We start from the raw sequence: 25,455 nt of genomic DNA, 5'->3' as shown, positions 1-25,455 counted from the left end.
TCATCAACAACTTCTACTCCTATGTGAATTTGTATGTGCTTTCAGAAAGCAAATTTTAAGAACAAATTATATGGGAAGAGAACATGTAACACATGTAAGAAATTATTTAGGATTTTGGCTCTGAAATCTGCATTTGGGAACTGACCAGTTTTTCAAGTTCTGACCCAACAATACGCAGGTAACTTTGATAATCTTTTATTTAAAGAGTGCCTAGAGCACGGCTAATAACCTCAGCACTGTAGGAAATTTCTTCAGTAGATTGTTTTGTGCATTTAACAGCTTCTGGTGATTTTTTCACCATGTATTTAGAGCAGATTCCAGTTAGCATATGAGTAGCATCATGTCAGTCCTAGTTCTTTCATTCTGACATCTCTTTTGGCCCCCAGTGCGATTTGGCCCGGTTTTCCAAATTGTTGATCCTGAGTCCAAGTGTAACTTTGTGGGTGGTACATATGTCAAGCCCTAGTTCAGTATTTTTGGACAGCAGTAGCATTTCATAATTTTTTTGAAATGAAAAGAAGAAACCAAGTTAACCGAAAAAAAATGCATCTAGATCTAGCCGGGCACAGGCTTGCCTTTTCTACCTCTCCCTCCATCCCTGTTTTTCTATTTGGAAAAAGAGGTTTATGTGGCAGAGGCACTTGACAGCAGTTAGGCTTGTTCAGAGCAGCAAGCAATCACGTAGCCTTGTCTTTATAACCTATTTTCTCATGCCTTGGTGGCTACTGAGACCTCCTGGGGATGCAGGTGAGGAAGATGGGGAGAGTGGAGGCTTACAGCCCCGTGTGTCTGTTAAAACAGTGAGTGAGGCTGAACTACATAGATGGCTGGATAAGGCCAGGTTGGCACTAAAAAAAGCAAGCAACCCCCTCAGGTTCTTTGTATGTCTGTGTTTGATATACCTACTGCCGTGTTATATCTTTCTATAGAGCACAGTCTAAACAGCACAGGAAGGTATAAATGCAACTTTATTACATAAAATCAAGTGAAATAGTCCAGGAGGGTGTGTGTGAAATAAACACACATACGAAGTACAGGAGGTTTCACAGGGCATAAATCAAAATGAACTTCATAGCTTCCTTCCTTCTCCCCCGTGCAGTTGCTAAGCTGCTAGCTGAAAAGCTGTCCTTCATCCTTCTCTTGCAGCAAACCACATGCTCATATATTATTAATTCTGTTTCGCTAGTAATGCAGGACAGAGGTACTTTTCTGGAGTGTCTCAGGTTGCTTTTCAGTGTGTCGGTGCCAGCTTCACTGCTGCGGTTGCAGTTCTGAGCATTGTTTTTCAAGCACTGACAATTTTTCAGGCAGTAGCAATATCAACAAAAAAAACCCATGTTTGAGATGAGCCTTGACACCCAAGTTCTGAGCCCAAGAGGTGATTTGCTATGAGAAGCCACAAAGCAAATCACTGTAGCCCTCTGGGCCTCCCTCATTTAGTTCCATCACTTCAGGAGGTTATAGGCTAGCCAGCTGCCCTTCCTGATCTGCTGATGAAGCGAGTTAGCTTCAGCACTTGCAACATGGCCTCTTCCAGCAATCTTGCACCATTCTGTAGCAGTTGAAGGCCCTAGGGACATATGGTCCTTATGGTGGTTCTGTAGAAGATGCTGGACTTGACAGTGGGGACCATTCTTTTGAAGGGCACTGGCTTAAATGATGCCTTTTTGACTTTTTTTTCCCCACCTTTCTTCCTGAAGTGCAGCCACTGTGAGTTGTTATGCAGGAGAATAGAAGGAAGGAAGGGAGAGAGAGAAGAAAACTTGGTCCCTGTTTTTGGCTACTTACAGGACAGTGTAAAGTGAGGGCTTCGGTCTTAAATATTTGTAGCTATCTTGCACGTAGAATAGTTTGTGGGTAAAGAATGGATTTATGTATTCATTTTTAAAGGGGGTTACAGAGAGTTCCATCATACCAGCTTAGTCTTGTTTGCTATTTGTAACAAAACTGTACAAGGACTTGAAAATCCAGGAGGAATGGTCATGTGGGATTTGTGGTTTGATTTGTCTTTTGATTCCGATGCGCAATATGGTCTCAGTTGATACCCTTTTTCTTGGTGTCAGAGCACAACTGGCTTTATGCAAGGAATAGAAAAGAATTCAGAGTTCTCCTCAAGGATTTTTTGCCAGGGCTCCCAGCACTGTAGGTCCGGCTGGAAGCTTTGCGACATGTTCATGAGCAGTTAGGGATGGTAAAATTCTTCTTCCACATTCAAACCAGGATATCCAAATTGCTGAGTGCATAGAAACATTAGGTGTTCCCTGTTGGAAGTAAAGGAAGGAACAAGAGCAAAGTCCATGACTGACTCACCCTTCCTAACAGAACCCTATTCCAGGATTTAAACATCAGAGAATTATTATCATGCTGGCTACTTGTAATGATTTGTGCCATTTTGTTTGGTTTAAGAGCTAGTCTGTTTGCTCCCCAGTACAAAATGCCATTTAAATGCCTTCACTGTATTGTCTCTTATAGAGATGCCCAAGTATCATGGTTATATACTCAAGATGTTCTTGACTATGTGGTCTCCTGTGTGAAGCACCCATTGTGTTTTGCAAACTTCACTTGGTTCTATTTTGGGATTCCACACCGTGCAATGTTTTGCAGTATGGGAGTGGAATCCTCTGTTGGTTTCTTCTTTGTGTTTTGGTTGCTTTTTCTACTGCCTCCCTAAGCCCCAGGCCCTGTTATGGACCCTACCTGTGATTATGTGGAAATGTAAAGGTGGGGCTTAGGTATCGCTATTTTTTCTTAAGTCTGAGGCTTACCTAGGTGAGGCAGCATGTCTGGCTGTGTAATACAGCACCATGTATTGATCCCAGGTCTATGCCATATTTTGGTGAGCAGGGGGTGGTTTGATTACAATATAGGATTTCACCCTTAATTTTCCTTTTCCTGCTGATTTGTGCCACAGCCATAACATGGCTTAAGCCTGATTGAACGTGACTCCCCTGAAGTTCAAGCATCCAGCCCAGCTGGAGAGTCACACAGCAGAGGCTGGTGGTGGCTAGCTGGGGACTAGCTGCAATGCCTCCCCTCCTCCACTTCTCCCTTCCACTTTGGCAGGAAGCACTGACTCATGTGCTCAGAGGATTTTGCTGTTACCCTGAGGGCTTTGGGCTGGGGTGGGCTGAGAGGGAAGGACAACATGCAGGGAAAGGCTGGCGAGGGACAGTTTTGCGGTGTGAAGGGAAGCGTGTCCCTCTGAGGTGGCATGCTTTAACCAAAAAGGCTCTGCAGCACCTTGGCTCAGTCATGTTATACAGACCAGGGGACTCTACAGTTTGTGAGAATGACAGCCATCTATTCCTTTTCTTTTTTTTTATTTCTTACTGGCAAGACTGCTCACCTTCTCACCTCATCAGGGTCAACGGCTGGATGTGTAAAAGGTAGAGAACGCAGGCAGGCAGTAAACAGAATCAGAGTGTGAGCATTTACTTCTGTTGTCTCTTGGCCATGGGAAAACTACTGTGAAATGTGAAATCTCTGACAACCTTGACTGTTGCAGTCAAGGTCAAATAAGCACTAAGTCTCCTTCTAAGACTCTTCAGCACATGAAGCTTGGCTTAAGCAGTTCTGAAAGATGACAGCAGGATTGGAAAGCTGTTTCACAATTTGTGTACACATCCTGTCATTGCTCACTGTTTTGGGTTAACAGTGTGAATCTAGTAATTGGTTAGCTTCTTGGTGGGTTTGGGTTTGACTTTTTTTTTTTTCTGGTTGAGGTTTCTTCTGACCCTGTATTACAATATAGCTGCTGCCATAGCCAATGATTTCTTCCCTGATAAGGATGTAATTCTAGTCCGTCTCTTTTTCCTTACAAACACAAGGAGCAGTTTGGTATGTTAGATAGTTCCTCATGTTCGCTTTTCCTTTTGGTGTAGTGGGTAATTCTTCAGAGAGAATCCATCCACAGAAAAAGAAATTTACATCTTGGTTCAAAGACAGTGTCCTTTAGAAAAGTAATTTTTCTTTCTTTTTAAATCACAGCTACTTATTTCAGGGAACTGGCTCTCTAATTGACTGCAAGCTTTATAAATGTTTGTTCTTCCCCTACAGGGCGTACAAAACCATTGAGGAAGATGACTTGAAGTTTCCCCTTATATACGGAGAAGGCAAGAAGGTGGGCACCTTTGCTTTCCTCAGACCAAAGGAAGAAGAAATTCTGTGCTGTTTACCACTTGGTTTAGCCTGTGGCAGTCCAATGTTTTCTACTCAGTATCTCTTTATTTTATCGTTTTGACAGCTTGAAAGAATATCTTGGTTCTGTCATAAATCAGTCTCATGTCTTGGGGGCGGCGGTGGGAGCTCAGCATATAAATATAAAAAAATATAAACATATAAAAATCATTTTTACAGCAAACAGTCACTTGCTGTTCAGTTTGCTTTTGTTTTCCTTTCATTGTAAGTATGTTACAATGAGGCCATCTTAAATAATAGACTTTAAATGTCCCTGGTTTCATTGGAAAACGTATCTAGGCAGGATTAAGGTAGCAAAATGCCTCTTGTTTGCTGAAAACAGGGCAGGAGGATATTTAATAACATTTCAGTGTGCTCTGAGATGCAAAACCCTAATTTAGGAAGAGGAAGGATCAGGGTAGGATTTGGGACTCCTTAACCATATCTTCTGCAGCCTAGGGTATGTGAACTCACTGTTGAATTTTTCTGATGTGAATGCTGATAGTTTTTCTTGAAAGAGAGAAATGAACCATTGCGTTTGGGTGTACTTTGTTTCCAGCTCCATGATTAAGAACAGTGAGATCATTAGTGCTGATCCCAGCAAGCTTAGCTGGATGCAGCAATAGGATCAATATAAGGACGCAGTGGTGTCAGTTTGCCGATATTGGTATGCTCGCTGTGTTTCTAAATAGTGCTCCCCTGCTGCAATAGGTTCTTATCTTAATGCAAAAATACATGCTCTTCAATTAGTCCAGGTTTTGAAGGTTCAGACCTGTAGCTTATCTCTGAATTTGGTTAGTTTTATAACTATGTGCAGAATGTTTCATGCACATCTTCTTAATTTACTTTCTTATTGCCTTATGGAGCCATAGGTTAGCGAGGCAAAATAAATTGGAGTCAGTTGCTCACTGTTATTGATGCTCTGAGCTCTCTCATTCAAAACCTGCTGTGGCTAAACTAGAGTTTGCGGAAAGCAAATGCAGAGAGCAAGGTTTCCCGTGAGGCAGTCTGCCTGGTGAATCTTCAAACAAGCATTAACGAAGGAGAGCCCAGAACCACTTGGGAAGTGGCTCATGTTGCAGAGGAAGATGCTTGGGGAAGGAAGTGGTAGATCTGAAGTAAGAGCAGACCTGCCCTGGGCCAGCTCTCCACGGAAGAGAGTGCTGTGGTCAAAACCACCATCACCTGTGTGTTCAGCAATTTAAGGTGGTTTTGGCATTTTTCCTTGGTGGAGGGAATATACGGCAATATATGTCAATAGGAAGAAGCTGCGGGTTTCTTAGGTGAGGAATAAGGGTCCTCAACCTTTTCCTAAAACCTGTTTACTAACAGTATTTGTTGAAGGAATGCTTTCATAGACTGGTATGGGACAGTGAGACAACAGGGACAGGTTTCCGTAGTCCCAGTCCCTTAGAGATGGTCAGAGTCTGAGGTTGGGTGTATGCAGACTGAGATGTGGATGAATACAAAGCTTGGGATAATGAGGGAAATGGAGGTGACGTGAGTGTGAAAAGCTTTAAGTTGATAAACTGCTACATATAGAGTGCCTGGGAGAGAAAAGGGAATTCGTCCCTAACTTAAGCAGTTATAGAATAGGAATCTTATCTCTTTTCCTATTGTCACAGTGCATGTAACATGATTTGATCCCATTGCTTTTCTTTATATCCAGGCTCGGGTTATGGCAACAATTGGAGTGACCCGAGGACTAGGAGACCACGACCTGAAAGTGCACGACTCCAATATATACATCAAACCTTTCCTGTCCTCATCTCCTGAGGTAAAACAGCCTTAACTATCTGATTTTTGGGAGAGAAACAAATACGCTCAGTGTACTTATTTGTTCTTCCCAAATTGTCCATTCTGATTGTGATCCAGTCCAGGTAACGTGCCACAGCATGTTAGTAACACTCAAAACTTTAAAAGTTCCCCAGCTGTATGCCCTGGATCTAGTTCCTCCCCATCCCTGGTAGAGCACTGGTGCCTTCTCACTCCTTGATCTACGGTTATCGCATAGCCTTGCCATTCCATGTGACAGACCAATCTCTCCCCACGTTCATGTTCTCCAGAAAGAAGCACAGAGGATACCAAGTCAACACTTAAGCAGGAAAATGCCAAGAGTGGTTGGACGCGGGTGCTCTATGCTTCCAGCTGTCTGCCCCTTCACCTCCAGTTCTTACTTCTTTATAATGGTTTTGTGCAAACACCAAATAATGTCAGGAATGGCAGTGTGCATTTCCAAATGATGGCATAACAAGGAGATTATGCAGTATTTGTGTTAGGGGTAGTTTTGAATACCTCCATCATTTTGACTTGCCTTGACACAAACAATTGTAGTTTGTGACCAGCAGAGACATTGTACTGAAAGACATCAAGCCTTGCAAAGGGATTTGAATGTATTTGTTAACAAAAAAACATGCAAACCTTGCTTTTTTTTTCCTCTGTAACTGCATTTCTGGTCCTACGTCAAGGAGCAGATGACACATTTTTCATTAAATATTAAACACAAGCAAAGCATCTGATGAGCGTACAAAAAGAGGAGGCATTGCTTCCATGGCTCAGATGCTGAGAGCCATCCACTGTCAGCTGCCTTGCTGGAGTTTTAACCATACCCAGTATTTGACCTTGAATTTATTGCTTGCTATAGCAGTGGAAGGGAATGAAAATACACTAATGGCATAATACTACTAGGAAGGAACAAAATTATTAAATTAACCATTCTGAGAGCATCTTCAAGACTTTAAAAAGGAAAATATTAAAAAGTGCTGAGAGATTCTGGCCCTGAAGAAAAGGAGGGAGTTCTACGGACAGCCCCTTCGTCATGCTTTCTTGCTGTCAGTCCAGTACCTACCCTCTCCCTGCTTTGAATGTGCGATGTCCCTCACTTCGGACCTGCTGCTGTTCTCAGGCAAGCAGGCAGCAGCTCTGCCCTCATCACTGTGATGGATTTATTCTGTGCCAGCGAAGTGATGCAATTCTACCTGTTTCTTTTTCTTCCTGGCACATTGAGATCCAGTGTTTCTGGAGTATGTGGTGGCTGCAGCACAGGATCTCAGCAATATCGTCTCTGCCAATTGCTGCTGCAGTATTTGTCTGTGTGTATAAACCAAAGATTCTCATGGGTTTTTCTGATTTGTGTGGAGTGTTTGTACGTGTTCAAATTCTGGAATATGACATCCAGTTCATATGCTATCCACGTTTCAGAATCTCTTAACTGCTTCACACAAAGGAAGCAAAATTGGCTTTGTTTCCACATTCCCTTCACAGCTAAATTCAGCAGAAATGCACTGGGGCAGGAGGAGGAAAGACGAGAGCACCAGCTACCTCAGTCTAGAGATATTGGCAAAAACCGCCCTGAATTTTATGAGGAAGTAACATATGCTCCAACTTACTTTCCATTGCACCTCCTCCTCTTAATTATCTCTTCGTTCTCTTCCCAGAGAGAGCCCCAGTGCTTTATCTCCTCGTATTTTTCCTTGGCTTGTTCTATCCCTACATGGACAGTGCACCTTGCATAGAAACTGGCATTAAGAAACAACATCTTTATGCTGCCATCTGGGAAGCTTGGCACTTGGAAGTAAAGGCAGTGGCATCGAGCAGCAGTCATATTTGGCCCTCGTGCAGCATTGGATTTCAGATTGTTTATATAGAGGTAGGGAAGCACAATGTCTGGTTTCCAGAGCTGGAAAAGGGGAGGCACAGGAAATTAAGGCATACAGCGAGTCGTGACAGACGGAGGATCCAAGTACCCTGGCTTCTGTTTCTGCGCCGTGATTAGTGTCCTTTCCCAACCTGGGGGCAACATGGTGAGTTTTCAGAGCATTTTACTTCCAGAGTGACAAAGCTCTGGTATGCAATGTCCACCAAAATTTAGCTGAAGGAAAGGGAAGCGTCCCTGAGACTACACCCAGAAATCAGCAAATAAAAGGAATTTGAGGATGGTGTGCAGTGATACTTTGATAGAGTGCCAGGCTATGGGAGGAGAAGTCATTTAGCCAAGACTGACAAATGTATTCAGGATTCAATGGCTCAGCTGTTACCAGACCAGATTTGGAGGACTTCTGCAGGTTGGTGAGCTCTAGAGAATTGAGCCTTTTATAATGAACTGGAGTAGTACAAAGCAGGCCAGCCATGGCTGAGGCTGCCTGGCATGGAATTAAATATTTATTTTTCATAGTGGAACAGTTCATTTGAAAGCTTTCAGCAGGAAATTCTGCTTTTTGAAGCTCAGCAAAAGCTGCTTTATTGCAGCAGAAAAGCAGAATTTCATCCTGAAATTTTTTTAATAGCAGCTTAGCCATTTGGTGGGGAGAGGTAGGGCCCTGACAGCAGCGTTTGACCCTTGCCAGTGATGAACCTGAAGCCAGCCACTGCAGCAAATGATAAGATAACGAAAGAGAATTTTTCTCATTCCATTACATTAGTAAAATCTTTCTGACAGCTCCACAATTATGTTTGATTCACATCTGCCTTCTGGAGAAAGCTTCAGGAGTGACACTGTTGAGTGGAACAAGGAAGGCAAATACTCAGAGAAGTACAGTATGATCAAAGGGAGTCAAGGTGGTTTCAAGAGGCAAACATCACACCTCAGTGGTTGGAAATCCTTCAGGGTTATGTCTACCAGAGAATTAAAAAAATAAATACACTAGATGGTCTTACATGAGCCCTTCGATTTCTCAGAAAACATTTGAGAAACTGTTCTGCATCACAGGTTATTAATATAAAAGATATGAAGCTACAGACTAAGTGGAAAGTTGGCACAGTCTACTGGAAATTGGCTAAAGGGCAGGAAACAAAGGGTGGCAGTAAAAAGCTAAAAGGAGATTAATTGGTGAGTGCTGCAGGGAGCAGTGTTGGGACCCGCTTTTTATTATTTACATATAAATTACTTGGAGGGTGGTATTGAAAGATCTTGTCGTTTGCCAGCAAAGCTGTGCTGGATAGCACTGCACATAAAAAGGGACGATGCAATTAAGAAAGGGCTTAATTTATTGAAGTAACAGAGTTGATCAATAGTGCAAGCAAGTGAATGCGGGCTGTTGTTTGGCTCTAATTCCCCTGGGGCTGGCTGCTGAGGAGCACCTCAGGTGGCTGCAGGCTTCCATGTCACCCTGTTGTGAATGGTTTTTGAGCTACAGGGACTCACATTTGCTGCTGCTTAAAAACAAACCTGGCAAACAAGCTGCAGCACCTTTGCTGAGTCGCCGTGGTCCTTTTTGGCAGCCAAATGCAGGTTTTGTCCAGTGGGTAGATCTGTCTGAAGTGTAAATATAAAACTGATCCACCTGTTTGTTCGTTGCTTGCCCAGAGCAGTTTTCTCAGTGTTCTTGGCTGCGTGTAGGTGAGCAATATGAGAAAGGTATTATGTGACAAACTACATAACACGTGTTCAGAAAGATGTTGTGTGCTACAATGGGCTTTAGCAGTGTGTATCTGCTGATAGCTATCAGCAGAGATCTGTAAGTATCAGTCAGGATAAAATATAGTGTAACTGAATGTTTATTGTCATGGATGTCTGTGATACTCAGATTCTGGTACTCCTTCCTTATAGTTGGCTTTTTACATTTTCTGGTTACTGAAGTCAAGTTTAGCTGGTTAACAGGTCAGCTGCTCTACATCAAGTAAGACATCAATGGATGATAGAGTTAATGTGACCGAACTGGGCTTCCATGAGGGCTGCCCTGGTGCTCCAGAGAGAGTTAAAGAGTGAGAAAGTTTGCCAGGACAGCACAGAAGGTCCTGGCAGGCTGGGAGGAGTTGTTGGCAAGGCTCTTGGGAGGCAGAGGACAGAGCACAGGTAGCCCGAGGCATTTGAAGTAGAGGACAGGAATTCTGTGGGACACTATCAGGATTGATGTTTGGCTGCAGAAGGGAAAGACTGAAGATTTGAAGTATAATTGCTAGGAAATTTGTCAAGGCTGGAGCAGCAGTTAAGGAAATCACTGCACTACTGAATGGTGTCTGGCCAGCGAGCATCAGCACTAGCAAGACTATTGAATAGGTTTTTGGTGTATGCAGCTTTGTGCAAACTTATCACAGAATCACTAGGTTGGAAAAGACCCACAGGATCATCAAGTCAACCCATCCCTATCAATCACTAAACCATGCCCCTCAGCACCTCATCCACCCGTCCTTTAAACACCTCCAGGGATGGTGACTCAATCAGCTCCCTGGGCAGCCTGTTCCAGTGCCCAGTGACCATTTCCGTGGAAAACTTTTTCCTGATGCCACAGACACGGCTTGAACATCGCTGTTGTTTAGTTGCCTGAAATACAGCTACAGGAAGGAGGCGGTTGCTAGGTAGGCTGGCTCTGGAATTAAAAACCAAAAAATTAGAAGTAGTAATTTCCATTGGAGGCAAAGAGCTGGCTTTGATCGCATAAGATTTACAGGTTTGTGGGGCTGCTTCGCTGTTGAAGGCACTTGAGTAACTTCCTGAATCTCTGCTTCTTTTTCTAAAGCTTTGGCACCTGTATTGTACAGCGTGTGTAGCGTGTACTGTGGGGTGTTGCACAACCTGGGGAGCGTGGAGTGGTGGATGTTCAGTGAGCCTTGCTGGTCTGCGCATCTGTTACATGCACCTTGGTGGTGCTGCCCAACCTGTGTGCCTCCAGGAGCTCCACTGTCATGCTGCTTCTTGTCCAGCTGAAGGCACGTGTTGCTGCTGCAAGAGATCTCTGCCCAGGGAGGTAGTTGAGTCACCATCCCTGGAGGTATTTAAAAGACAGGTAGATGAAGTGCTTAGGGATATGGTTTAGTAGTGGGCAGGTACGGTTGGGCTTGGTGATCTCAAAGGTCTTTTCCAAGCTAGTGATTCTATGATTCTATGAAAGAATTAGTACAAAGCTGCTAGCTGAAACATGAAGGATTAGAAGCTGGCTTGTTTCTGCACCTGGGTAAAGCAGTCACTGAGCATAACCTGAACTACAATAGACTAGACAGCTCTAAATTTACTGATTTTTATCAGCAATGTACCAGAGGCACCTACAACTGTGTTTTGAAATCCAAGAAAAGGCAGAAATAGGGAGCTTAAGAAAAAAATAAGTATTATGTGGACATGGCTGCCCTAATTTGCTGCTGTGGTATCTGGAAGGCAGATAAAACTGCATTTCAGTGAATGTTTTGTTGCATGTCCAACTGGTCCTTGTATTCAAGAGTCTCACCTGAACTTGACCCAGGCTTGCTTCCTGTAACCTTTGCTTTCTTTTTCTTAGTGTTGGTTCCAGCCTAGCATGCTTTATTGCTCACGCCACTGCCCTTTGCCTTTCTCTGACCCCCTTCTGATATCTAGTTCCTTCTCAGTGGCAACCCTTTCTGCATATGCTCAGTTCACAAAGCTCTTGCTTTTAGAAAGTAACTGCCTTGTTCTGAGACTACCCATAAAATCAAGGATTGTTGTTTTTTCCCTTTCTCCAAAAAAATAAACATGTTCTTGGTAAAATGATCTGTTCTTCTTGTTGCTCTAGCATTTGGCTAAACCAGATTTGGACCTTTTAACCTGCAAATTGGCTGCAGAGAGTTTTGACGAGTTTATCTGCCCCAGTGCTTCTTGCCAGTCAGACGAGATTGTTCATTTCAGGAAGATTCAAGTCAGCGATGCCTGGTCTTGATTTCCTGCCTTCTCCACTACTAACGCTGCAAAAAAAAAAAGGCTCTTGTTCTGTAAAATGAACTTTGCTTGAGTGGGAGAGCCATGGTAGACGTGTTTCTCTTAGCGCTGATATTTCAGGCTTGGTTATTCCTACAAGGGGCTTGCTGCTGAGCATTGGCACTGATGCTCTCTCCAATATTTGCCTGTACCTAAGAGGTCTGACCAGAATGTAAGCTGCTTATCGATGGCTGTGTTGGCCTCCTTACCCCTCACACCCCAGCAATTTCTGAGTTGAAATTCTGGGCTGTTAGAGGCTGAACTAAATTCTGGGAGATGGGGACTAGAACAACTACTAGTTTCCGTGCAATCAACTTGAGACAAGAGCTGTGCTACATGTAGGGATCTTTTCTGTAACAGTATTCCCATTCAGTCTGAATAAGGAGATATGCTCTAATGGAGAGAATATCTTGCCTTAACTTTAATCCTCTCCAAAGTCCTTATTCAGCTGCTACCTTAGATAATGAAGTGAAGGTTACGTTTTACAAATGACCTTCTTGTGCTTTTGAGGGAAAGGGGAACAAGTAAGGATTAGCAGTCAGGTCTAGGTGAGTTTTTTCTTTTTCACTGTGGTACTGGTTGCAGTCCCATAAAATCATAATTACGTTAAAAGGTCCAGGCATTTTATGTGCTTTGCCTGCTCCATGGCTCCTAAGAGGAGAATGCACCAGGAGGGAGAATAAAACAGCTCGTATTTTCTAGTTCTGCCAAGTGCTTGTCCTGACAAATTTCCCAACTGCCGCTGCTGTTAGTGGAGCCCGAGGCCAGAGCAGGGTGCTTGATGAGGTGCACCATTTCCAGACTTCAGCAGAGATGATCGTTTCCTCCCGTCTGCCTTGCCAAGGTTGTCACACTTCTTCCAAGCTTCGGTTCTTGCTGTGGTAATTAAACTGCTCCATAAGTGCTTCCTAACGACTCCCCATCGCAGCCTGTGAGTTGCAGGCGGTTTGTCAGCTGGAATTTAGCATGTGCTGGAAGGGAGAGTTACACCCAACTAAACGCTTGTTTTAAAACGCTTGCCTTGATCTTTGCTCATATTCTTGCTCAGCTGATGGCCTCCTGCCCTGTCTGCTCCTGGCTTTCCCCAGCCTTGTCAGGGAGAGGACGGGGGAAGCCGTTGTGTGACGGAGGCGCCAGCAGCAGTCGTCAGCCTGACTGTGGCTGCAGACTGATGAGGTGAAGCCAGTGAGCATTTTAATAGTGTAGATAAACTTGGGGGTTCACTTCTGTGCAGATCTTGTATCCCTCTCTACCTACTGAGCTCCTTATGGATGGCCATAACTGAGCAGGAAAATGTTTTTTCTCTATTTCGTGGAACTACTCACTTGCTCAGGTGTAATTCTTGAATGCAGCAGCTGCCTCTCGTCTAGAAAAATTAATGTGATGCCTTCTGCCACACAGGCATTTCCAAACATGTGCAATTTTTCTGGCAGAGTTAAATGGATCTGGACAATAGTGAAAACAATTATTTGTGAATATTTTATTAGAAAATATCAAAAATTCATCTAATAAATTATTCAGCTTCCATACGATTAGTCCTACCAATGATAAGAGCCTCATACGCTGAGCCAGGCTGCTGCTGGGGGGGGCTCTAGGCGCTGTGGGCAGCACAGGGCTCCACAGCTTTGCTCAGGCCCCCGTCCTGGCTGGGCTCAGCACCTGAGTTGCGCTGCGCCGAGCAGGAGGGGTTGCCAGTTTGAAGGCTAAATTGAAGACAGACCCCAGTGGTGCTGTGGAAGAGGGATTTCTGTGCCCTGACCTAACCTGCAGCCAAACTCAGCAATGTTTCACAAACAGGTCTGACTGTCTGCTCCTTCATGGATGCCTCTTGGGTTTTTTTGTTTTAGGTGAGAGTCTATGACCTCCTGCAGTACGAGCATGGCCCGGATGATGTTCTGATCCTAGCTACTGATGGACTCTGGGATGTGCTGCTAAATGAAGAAGTAGCAGAAGCCGTCACTAACTTCCTTCCAAACTGTGACCCTGATGATCCCCACAGGTTTGTGCTCATTCCTGATTTTCTAGCTTCTCCATGCTTTCCGGTAACGTATCTTTGCAGAAAGTATGACATGAATCATTTGAATCACTCCGTAGATAAGCAACACTTGCAAGAAGACAAGTTTATAAGTTGGATGGAGCCTCAACAGCAGATGTGGGGGATTGGAGCAGGGGCTTGTGTAGGGGTCTGTTAAAACTCAGAATTCCCTACCTTCAAAAAGATAGTTGGGGGATCATGGCATGTTCACGTGGGATCCGTTTTGTTTGCTGTACAAGGTCCTGTGGATACTGTAGAAAGCTGAGATCTTAGAAGAACATGACAACAGGTCTCTGCCTCCAGCAGTCACGGGTTTCCACTTAACTCTTTTCTGGATAGTCCCTAAACACTAAAGGTTGTTTCTCACTAGGGCATCATCAGCGTCTATCTCCCTCTCTTTCACTGTATGAATGTGTATAAATACTCCACTCATTCTTGGTCATGCTGGGACCTTTAAGCCCACCTTCAGTGAGAAAGGCCCAGCACTTCAGACACAGGACAGGTGTGGTGACAAAATAAGTGGAAATGGGTGGAAAACCCAACTCTGTTTCATTTAGTTGGATTCTGTTTCATTTCGTAATTTTAACCTATCTCATCCTTTTTAATTTTGCTGTCTTCATCGCCTCTTACTTGATCAGCTTCTCTGTTTAAAACATGCCATCAAGCAAACAAGTCCCCAAACAACTTGGTAGAGCCTCCCTTGAGTGAGTCCATCAATCTGTCTGCTGCTGGGTTCAGTGTCCTTGTGAATTAAAACATTATGCTAGAGACCAGAAGTCTCTGTAAAAGGCAGGACTGTGAAAGTGGAAAGAGTTTTATCCTTCCCTAGGGACTGTTCAGGAAGGGAAATGTGTGTTGCTCCTCAATTCAGGCCTGGCTGTTGCTGTCTTCTGTCCTCGCCCTGGGCTGAGAAAGGGGAAAAGAGCTTTTATGCATCCCTCACTGGGCTGTGGAAAGCAGAACTTCAGAAATTAGCTCTGATAGATCTCAGCATCCAAGTGGAAATACACAGGACAGTGTGAGAGCTCAAGTTACAGTTTTCTAGATGCAGCAACTCTCAAGAACATGGAGAAGCCCATCTTAAAATGCTTGGTGTTTCTCGCTTTTCTGAGTGGTCATCTTCACAGGGTCAACCCTGTTCTCCATCAGCAAACAAGATAACTGTGACACCCTGACAACCACTTGGGTTTTAACGTGCGAGCTGCTCCAGAGCAACTTGTGAGCAGTGTTTGCTCACCCTGACACTTACAAACATGGAATGCAAAATGATGTCTTCTTGCAAGTAGTCAGACTTCAGGTGAATGAGTGGTTAGCATGAAGCTGCAACTGCAGTATCTTCCCCTTCCCCATCTCCTTGTGCTGAAGAGGAGATGCGGTATGAATGACAGCTCAGGGTGCTCTCTACTTCAGCAAGACGTGGAAGTGTCTCTGTGCTCTCTCTGCGAGGATATCAAGCAGGATTAGAGGGGCACTTATAGGGCATCTGGCACAGTGCTGTGCAGGTATGTTGTTGAGGTGGGAGGAGATGACCCAACCAATTCACTTCCCGTTGTTCCCTAACACAACCCAGAGGTGCTAGGGAATTTTACTCTCATTTCTGTATCCCGAGTCTCCTCTTTTGAAGGAATCTGGTAGAAGGTAATAGCTGTGCCCTGCTCTGTCTGCACTTTCATCTAGTAATTGGGAAAGGTTGCTTTTTCCTACTTTCTTCACTGGTCCCATCTGTTCTAGATACAGTCTCTGTGGCATCTGCTGTCTTGTTCCTTTTGGTCTTTCCAAAGCTGGTGCTGGTCACCACGTTTGCTGCAGTAGGAATGAAAATGCCTCATTCGATCTTTTTTACTTCATAGAATCATAGAATAACCAGGTTGGAAGAGACCCACCAGATCATCAGGTCCAACCATTCCTATCAAACACTAAACCATGCCCCTTAGCACCTCGTCCACCCGTGCCTTAAACACCTCCAGGGAAGGTGACTCAACCACCTCCCTGGGCAGCCTCTGCCCGTGCCCAATGACCCTTTTTGTGAAAAATTTTTTCCTGATGTCCAGCCTAAACCTCCCCTGGTGGAGCTTGAGGCCATTCCCTCTCGTCCTGTCCCCCGTCACTTGGGAGAAGAGGCCAGCACCCTCCTCTCTACAACCTCCTTTCAGGTAGTTGTAGAGAGCAATGAGGTCTCCCCTCAGCCTCCTCTTCTCCAGGCTAAACAACCCCAGCTCTCTCAGCCGTTCCCCATAAGGCCTGTTCTCCAGCCCCCTCACCAGCTTTGTTGCTCTTCTCTGGACTCACTCCAGAGCCTCAACATCCTTCTTGTGGTGAGGGGCCCAGAACTGAACACAGGATTCGAGGAGCGGTCTCACCAGTGCCGAGTACAGAGGGAGAATAACCTCCCTGGACCTGCTGGTCACACCGTTTCTGATACAAGCCAAGATGCCATTGGCCTTCTTGGCCACCTGGGCACACTGCTGGCTCATGTTCAGTCGGTTGTCAACCAACACCCCCAGGTCCCTCTCCTCCAGGCAGCTTTCTAGACAGACTTCTCCCAGTCTGTAGCCCTGCACAGGGTTGTTGTGCCCCAAGTGCAGGACCCGGCATTTGGCCTTATTAAACCTCATGCCATTGGACTCAGCCCAGCGGTCCAGCCTTTTCAGATCCCTTTGCAGAGCGTCCCTACCCTCCAGCAGATCGACACTTCCACCCAGCTTAGTGTCGTCCGCAAACTTGCTAAGGGTGCACTCGATGCCTTCCTCCAGGTCATTGATAAAGACATTGAACAGGGCTGGACCCAGCACTGAGCCCTGGGGAACCCCACTTGTCACTGGCCTCCAGCTGGATTTCACACCATTTCCCACCCCTCTCTGGGCCCGGCCACCCAACCAGTTTTCCACCCAGGAGAGTGTGCGCCTGTCCAGGCCAGAGGCTGACAGTTTCCCAAGCAGAATGCTGTGAGAAACTGTGTCAAAGGCTTTACTGAAGTCCAGGAAGACCACATCCACAGCCTTTCCCTCATCCAGCAGCCGAGTCACTTTGTCATAGAAGACGATCAGGTTAGCTTGGTAAGACCTGCCGTTTGTGAACCCGTGTTCACTGGGCCTGATCACCCGGTTCTCTTGCATGTGCTTCATGATAGCACTCAAGATCACCTGCTCCATGACTTTCCTTGGCAGTGAGATCAGACTGACAGGCCTGTAGTTTCCTGGATCCTCCCTGCAACCCTTCTTGTAGATGGGCACAACATCAGCCAGCCTCCAGTCCAGTGGGACTTCCCCAGTCAGCCAGGACTGTTGGAAGATGATGTTAGGTGAGCAATTTTTCATCCATTATAAAATGCTCATAGAAATCAAAGACTCTAAAGGAATAGAAGGATTTTCTTTGTTTCGTTTAGATCTATTCATGCTGGTTTAGCCCCAGTAATTGTGGGGAATTAGTCCCCGTTTGTGCCAGCGTGAGTACAACACACGGCAGAATTGGGCCTGCGGTATTAGGAGTTAGAACAAACACATTTATTAGAGTGTGACCCACTGGTCTATGAATGGATATCTGAATTGTAAAATTAATTTGTTCTTTTAAGTAACTTTATTGCAGGTCATTTAGAGGCTTACAAATAGTGGCAGCAAGATATTTCTCACACCGGCTTGCAAAAGGTAATTAGAGTAGTCCCTCATATAGTATACAATTATATTTATGAAAATTACCTTTGCGGAATTGCTCTTGCTGCTTGGTTGTAAAGAATATTTAAAGGGTTTAAAGTACTGTGTGAGAGATTTTGTGTAATTACTTCACAGTGGTCCAAATGAAGTATAACTAATGAATTTACACTTGCATAGCAGCTCAGACTGTGGAGCTGTGTTCGTTCCTCACTAGTCAGTGACAGGAAACTCTTTTGCTGTATTACCAGTGTTATGTCTAAAGGAAATGTTATTCCACAGAATGTCAGGTTCTGTGATGGGTGTAGTGACATAGTTTGTGGTGAGGTGACTCGCTGGAAATGTAAAATCTCTAGGGATGTAGAAAATTTGGAGAGACTTGCTCCCTGGGTTTGGTAATGCTGTGGTCTTCTGGAGAACCACCTGTGAAGCTGACCCTGGGCCCACCTGACCCAGTAGCCTACTTACTCCCTGACAGCAGCATATAAAAAAGAAAAACCACACCAGGAAAAAAAAAAAAAAAGCTAGGGGAAGATTTTAGAGATGCAGAGTACTTATCTGTAACATAATTAGCTCTTTGAGGGAACAATATCCTTCCCGTTCGAATTAGAAGTCATTTTATAGCCTGATAGGTTAGAGCTTACAGCCCTTGGGAACACTCTTGGGACTTTCTCCTGCTAATATTTACTGTCAGAACTGTGAGTGTTTGTTACCCCCAGGAAAACATCTTCGAATCCTGTCAAATGGAAGATGTGCCTGAGCATCTCCAAGTTCAGGGAAAGCAAAATCCTGGGTCTGTCTTCACCCAGACATGCAGACACAGCCTCAGGGGATTTGGCCAATGGGTGATGGACACAGACTTGATTAGAGAGCACTTCCTCTGTGAGGGCTGCGATGGAGTGAAGAAGCTAGGGGGGAGCTTGATTTCTTAGCCAGCTCATTTCTTATGGGTATTATGGCAGACAAAGCATGAAGTGAAGAGCAGGTGGTAGTGACACACTGCTGCTTTCCATACATCGTCTCTCTGAAGAAGAATGAAGGTGGAAATGGGCAAGAGTCATGCTTTTTTTATGGCTGCACTTCTGCAGCTTTACCCACTGACCTTGGGAATCTTATTTCTCATCCTCCCTTCTGTCCTTTCTCATTCCCTCTCACTCTCTCTCATGCTACTTAGAGATTTATGAGGATGCTGGGGAGTTGCTCCACCTCTGCTGGGTGTGAGAAGATAAGAAGCTGCTCAGACAGTAGCACTTTTCACCCATTGTCACCATTTCTCCTGCAGTACTTTTGCTGATCAATACCAAAAGCTTCATCAGAAGGAAAAAAACCATATATTTATTCTTAAAAGACCAAAGTTGTATTCCAGCGAGGCTGTTCATTAGGAGAAAGTGGATACTTTAAAATGACTTCAGCAGTTCTCTAATGCTGTCTCGACAGCTGAATACCAAGTTCACAGAGCTGGAGAATAAAGTATTTGGTAATGGACTGCTGCTGCTATTCATCTCCAGGTGCAAGAGACTCGCCCTATCTCCTCTAGTGTCAAGTTGAACAGCGTCGCTTCAGTTCAGCTCTACACAAGGAGAGGAATATGTTAACTCACTGCTGCCTTCACCTGGTTTTTTTTTTTCTTTGCTTCCGTGTGCTGGTTTTCTTGTGTATTTCACAGGCTATCTATGAGAGAATTTCTGGTTTATTAAAATTCCATTTTTATTTTTTTTATCTTGCTCTCTCCAAAAATTAAGCAGCAAGAGCTTTGCACAATCAAGAGCAAAATTCATTCCTTTGTACTCTTCAGATGTGGGGAGCCCTTGTTAATTAGAAAAAGAAGTAAAGCAAAGTTTTCTCCCAGAATGATGGATGTTTTCTTCTCTTAAATTCTGACAATAGCTGAGAAATCCTTGGAAAAGATGTTCTTAGCCAAAATTCACTCAGCATCAGACATGCTGCGAATAAATATTCCAGTCTCTCACTTGCCATGTGGAGCCCTTTTGTTCCTTAGTCCTGCATCTGATTTGGGGATTTGGGAACTAGGGAGTGCAAGTATAGGTATGGATTTTTTTTCCCCTTAGAAAATACAATTTAATGTTGCATTAGGAAAGCACAGGCACTGCTTTTTGTTACATCCTGCCTTTATACCTTGAGGTCATTAGTGCAGACTTATTTTGGAACCTGTGGGCAGTGTGCACGTGTGTGTGCAAGCGTGTGTGTGTGTTAGAGCTCATGCCTTGCACCTTTCTCGTATTGTTAAAATAAATCTCTTGTCAAAAGTAGTGAGGGCTGGGCGTTTTTTCATTCAGTACCGTTAGGAGCAGGAAAGGCACACAACGTTACTTGGATTTAACACCAAACCTTTTGGGTAGTCAGATGTTGGGTTATTTGCATTGAAGAAATCTTTCTAGTAGAGCAAATAAATCTTTTTCTGGTTCAAAGGAGTCATTTGAGTTCAAGGCAACAAAACTGCAGAAACAGAACATATTTGGGGGTTTTCCTTCTTTTATCCCTAGAGAGTGAATAATGTCTCTACTGATATAAATTAAATTATATAAAATATAATAACACATCCTATGGTGAAAATTTCTGGGGTTAGAACGTTCCTGGATACTCAATAAGCATTCCCATCCACACCCTCCTTTGCTTCTGATCAATGGAAATTCTGTTCTTTCCTGTTCCTCAGATGAGAGCTGAGCAAATAATTTCTGGCCAAGGGTCCCCCCTAGAAAAGAGGGTCTTGAAATGCAAACCCTTCTTGTCCTTCCTGGTTTCTGGAAACTACAGAGTTGTGCTTTGCTTCTGTGTCCTGTGTGTTTGACTTCAGAGCCCTGCATCATCTTAGAGGTTGATAGTTATCCTTTAAATAAAACACAGGCACACGCAATATTGAACTGAGTTTTGTTGTCAATCTTTTAACTGTTTGATTAATTTTTAATTAGCCAATCATAGAGAAGCTCGCTTCCATGCAAACAAATTCAAAACATCTCAGCCAGGTGTTGGAACGGTGGAGAAAAACAGGTGACAATAACTGTTCACCCATAATGATTTATTTGAGAGGAAGCTTCTGAGTGAGTACACAGATGTATTGATCTAGTAACAGCAGGTAAAACAATAAGGGAGTATGTGACAGAAAACTGTCTATGCCCCCTCTTTTGGACTCCGAGACCCTTCTGCCCCCCAGGCTGCATCTGCTCTTTATTCAGGACAGAAAATAACTCCCATAGATTCAGTGCTGCTCAGACTATTACAGGCTGGAAGATTTGAGGCAACATGAAACCTGGTATTTCACTAAGTTCAAGGCCTGACAATTCACAATCACACAGTTTTCATTGAACTCATAAATGGGAAAGGACAGTGGGGTGGTGTTAATCTGGCTATATTAACACTAAGTTTCCTTTCCAGTTTCAGAATAAGAGAGACTTAAAAATCATTTGTATGGTCAAGGAAAACAGACAAGTTATTCTAGTTGGTTTAAAGCGTAATTTGCATTTTGGCTTTAGTGTTCTATTACTTGCTTTCAATCACTTTGTTATAGTTTGTGAAATAGTCGAGTCATGTTCAGTGAACAACTGTGTAACTTTCAACAGCAAGTAGTGTTCTTCAGGGTCTTCAGTTTTTCAGATCTGTAGAAAGCCAATTTGTTAAGGCACATGTGTTAGTATTTTTCTAAAAACTGGTGAAGCCAGGCACTCAGAATGACCACTGACTTTTTGATCGATTGGTACCTGTCAGATACCTTTAGATTCTGATGCGGAAGGTGTTACTGAATGGGAAAGGGTTGCTTTGGATATGCTGTGGTTTGCATTTCTCCTGCCTGCTTCTGAAACACCAGGCAGATTGTCATGGTCGCTCACAGCAGTAAATCTGGCTGCACTAAACAACTTACCTCGTGAAGACAATCACTCCCTGGCTGTGTTCTGCCTTTTCCACAGGTACACACTGGCGGCTCAAGATCTGGTGATGCGAGCCCGGGGAGTGCTGAAGGACCGGGGCTGGCGAATATCCAACGACAGGCTGGGCTCTGGAGACGACATCTCTGTCTACGTCATCCCCTTAATTCACGGGAACAAGCAGTCGTGAAATTAGCATCAAGAGTGGTTATAGGACAGGGATCTTTTGGGAAAGGGCCTGTGAGAGACAATGTTTTTGGTTATCTGACCAGGACACTTCCAGATGACGTAATCTATTCAGAACTAATGCTGGAGGGGTATTTTTCTGCCCAAGAGGTAGGGCTCTGCACATATACTGTATATGATTAAAGATAACCCTTAAGATTTCCCTATAGAAACGGTTTTGGTGCTTGACAGGAATGGGATCGTGCTGCTAGCATATTATGGATTCTGTCTTCCCTTCAAGTGGGAAATTTTTTTCTCTGTTTACTATGTAGCTTGGAAGAGCCATTTCAGTTGTGAAAGTAGAGGTGGGTATCAGCAGCCAAGGAGGCTGCTGAAGTCTCCCTCCAGATATTCAGAAGGTGGCTTGGGTCACATCTCATTTAAGAATACCTATATATACATATATGAGACTCAAGAGTTTTCTTCTTTCGAAAAGTTACATTCATGACTTATCTATGGACAATTTCAAACTCGTGTAATCCTTCGAACGCCCATTTTCCTCTCCCATCTCTTCTTCAGTAGATTATGCTCCTGTAATTTAGTAGGAAAAGCAAAATTGTTTTCAGTGTGACTATGCCTGTTTACTGCAGCTAAAACAGCCACATGCAAGATTGTCCAGGAGAAATAGGTCACAGTTCTGTATGGCAAGATGTATCCTGGTGTGAGGAGTTACTTGTCAAGATTCTGCTGTGTGTACGCCATGCTTCTACAGAGCACACAAACTCAGCTTTATGTGATGTTTACCTGGAGCCTGTGGTTTCTTTGGGATCAGAAGTGTTCACTCATGGAGTGGTTCTGCCCATCCTGTTGAAAAGATCCCTGACCACGCAGCTTTCACGTCAGTTGGGATTCAGTAAATTTATTTGGGCTCTTGAGTGTATTTTTGGTTGGATTACTGCTTGAAATGGTGATGTTGTTCTCATTATCAGTTTACATATACGGATAGTGATCTATTTAAAAGTAATTTCACCACTTCTTGCCTCTCTTACTATTCATATAGTTTTACCTGCTTGACTTGGTGATCAGAGAGTGACAGCTTATAACTATTTGTCCTCTTGGTATTGACTGTAGTCAAGGATCAGTAGGTGACTGTGGTAGATAGAAGCCCTTGGCTAGCTTTGCAGCTTTTCTCTGAGCAGTGATGAATACATTTAAATAAAGAAAATCTGAGTAAAACATAATCACAGTGAAAACAATAGTCCAAGAAGGAAACGAGTAAGCAAATCTGCAGCTTGCAGGCAACTCTCTTACTTCATTGGCACGAGTTGAAGAAAAAAACAAAACCAGGAGGCTTTAGTGTACAGGCAGGTATATCGGCTGGGGACCCAAGTTCAACCTCATTTGGCCTGAGACCACGTTCTTTTGGAGCTGCTCGCCTGATTTGTACTTCTTGGATAGCAGTGGAGCCAACATTATTGGAGGGCATGGAGTAGGCAGCTCACAAATGTTGTATCTTTTCCAAAGGAGGAGGAGGATGCTGTGCTCTTTGCTGACTTTCTCCTGAGCAGGCGTGGCCTAGAGATTGCCAGTTCTGGAATTTATAATGTGCTATGTAAACACCACGCAGCACGTGAGCGGTTCAGCTGCCCAGATGCTTCATTTGGTCGTATCTGGAAGTACATGTGCAACAGTCTTGTGGATTTAAACTACCCTGTAGGAGTTTCAGGTTGAGGGCAGGTGATGCACATGAGCAACGGCTCAAACATGCAGCAAATGGCATGATTTTAGCCTCAAAACTGTTTCATGCATTCCCCAGTGCCTGTGTGTGATAAAGCTGTGCAGAACACAGATGTTTTATATTCTAGAGCTTCAGCATAAATCAATGGCATATCTGATTATGTGTTGTCATGCTTTATCTATTCTTTCCTCCCTCGCCTCCCCTTTACCTCTTTTTCATTGTGCAGCTGGGTGAAGAGAAAGATTTGGAGTCTAGAATATTTTTCCATGGCCCCTCATATGATTTGAAGTTTAAGCAAGAGATCTGCTCTTGCACTTTTATTTTGGCCTAATAAACTTGTAAACATGCTTTTCATGCTCTGTGTAACTCCTGTTGTCTCTTCACAAATGCAGTTGTTTAGTCCTCTAGCAATTCAAATCCTCTCACAAAGCAACGAATGCTGGCAGCACCAGCAGAATCGTCTGAACAGCAAAGAAGCTGATGCTTCCTGGTACCAGCTACGAAGCCCGAGTCAAATATTTCAGTGCCCGTGCATTGTTAGTCTTCATTATATTGTAATATGGTGTCAACACATACCAGTCCTTACAAAGCCACTGAGTACCATGTGGTGCAATTAAATTTTCACTGTAGCATTTGCCAAAGTTTAGAAGTGAAATTTCAAGGCAATGGAAAATGCACCTTCTCATACAGGGCTGTTTTTAAATGTACCCCTGGCGAGACGGGTTAGCAGAGCACATCACCTCATGGGAGCAAACTTGCTGGTGACTTCTCTCAGTGAATTCTGGGCGCTGAGCAAGGCTTTGTGAATCAGCCTCCACTATGTTTGTGGTTCATCTGAGGTATTGCTGTCAGGCAGCCTGTTCTCTGCAGCACCTGGGCCCAGGTCTAGTGCTAGCTGATAGTCCCTCTCCTGGACAGGGTAGAAGTAGTATCAGTAATTAATATCAATTAATAAGTTTAGAGAACTTTAAAGTTTCCTACTCAGATGTATGGGACTGATGCTTCTTGGTTTGCTTTTTTACGAAGTATCTGTTATACACTTCCATGCTTGCTCCCCTGGAGTGTCTCTGGTACCTCTCTGGTCAAACCTCATTAGTACTTGGAGTTTCACTTCTATCTGCTTCCAGCAGGAGCTTCTTGGGTGCCTGCACTGCGGTCTCTGCTCTGCTTTAAGGCAGAGTATAAATACACATACACCAAAGCATCATACAGATAGGAAGCAGGAATCGCTTTTTGGGTAGGTATTATGTGAGAAGCAACAAGAATTAAAAGCATTTACAATTCCCTTTATAGACTGAATTATTTTGGGAGTCACAGCATTAGAAACCACAGATGGCAGGGAAGACCCGAGTTGCACAAGACCATTTCTCAGATTGGACATTGCCACATGCAGATTTGCAGCTGCTCTAGGGCTCAGTGAAGATCTTGACTGGGGAACAGAGTTTGCCTCCTCAGACTGTAGCGAGTTAGCAAATCAAAATGTTGGATCCTTGGCTTGTCATCTGTTTGCCAGTGAAGTTCCCCTAGTATCGAAAACTGTTTAAGCCTTAACAGCAAGGACCCTCAGTCCTGAGTTACATCTCTGTGTGTATTGCTGTCTCCTTACCTGGAGGCTACTAGGCTCTGCTTACAAAGTCAGGCACGTTCTTGTCCTTCCTTGGACAGCAGTGAAAGGAGGTAGAGTGCCACGTGACACTGTCTTCTGGTGCCTGCTCCAGTCCAATTTCTAGAAACTCAAAACCAAGAAGCTTCTACCATTCTCCCACGAATACTACTGCAGAATGTAGTACAGCCATTTCTGACATTTTTCTCATGCACTACAGCCTAAAATCATCTTCAAGTAAGACGCACAACTGTCTTTCAGCACATTGAGGCAACGATGCTTCCTTCATGAACACAGCGAGGGCTGATGTTCGGTGGCCTCATGCTGGAGAAAGAATTTTTTTTATTTAATAAATTCAAGAATCCAACAGGGCTAACAAGCTGAGGGAAAAGCGGTCAGAGCCTGCTGTTAGCACTGGATTTCCATGTTAAGGTTACTTCCCTGTTAAAATATGACAAGGGAGGTCTGCGAGGTAACATTTTTGAAGAACTGCACTTGCTGTTTGGGCGGATTTTGAACTTTGCTGGGTTTTTAAAGAACACTACAGACTCCAAGCAAATTTGCC

General features: G+C 44.0%; 1 protein-coding gene across 1 annotated transcript in view; it reads left to right on the top strand.

Annotated features, from left to right (window-relative positions):
- The window catches only part of PPM1H (protein phosphatase, Mg2+/Mn2+ dependent 1H), a 137,490-nt gene extending 114,629 nt beyond the window's left edge, over positions 1-22,861 (top strand). The window contains exons 7-10 of the mRNA XM_069852428.1: positions 4,057-4,120; positions 5,846-5,953; positions 13,669-13,820; positions 21,427-22,861. Of these exons, the coding sequence (XP_069708529.1) occupies positions 4,057-4,120; positions 5,846-5,953; positions 13,669-13,820; positions 21,427-21,574 (472 nt within the window). The 3' untranslated portion in view covers positions 21,575-22,861. The remainder of the gene's footprint in view (positions 1-4,056; positions 4,121-5,845; positions 5,954-13,668; positions 13,821-21,426) is intronic.
- Positions 22,862-25,455: the final 2,594 nt, after the last annotated feature.

Source organism: Phaenicophaeus curvirostris, chromosome 1 (genome assembly GCF_032191515.1).
Source record: "Phaenicophaeus curvirostris isolate KB17595 chromosome 1, BPBGC_Pcur_1.0, whole genome shotgun sequence".
Classification (NCBI taxonomy): domain Eukaryota; kingdom Metazoa; phylum Chordata; class Aves; order Cuculiformes; family Cuculidae; genus Phaenicophaeus; species Phaenicophaeus curvirostris.
This window is presented reverse-complemented; position numbering and strand designations above follow the sequence as displayed.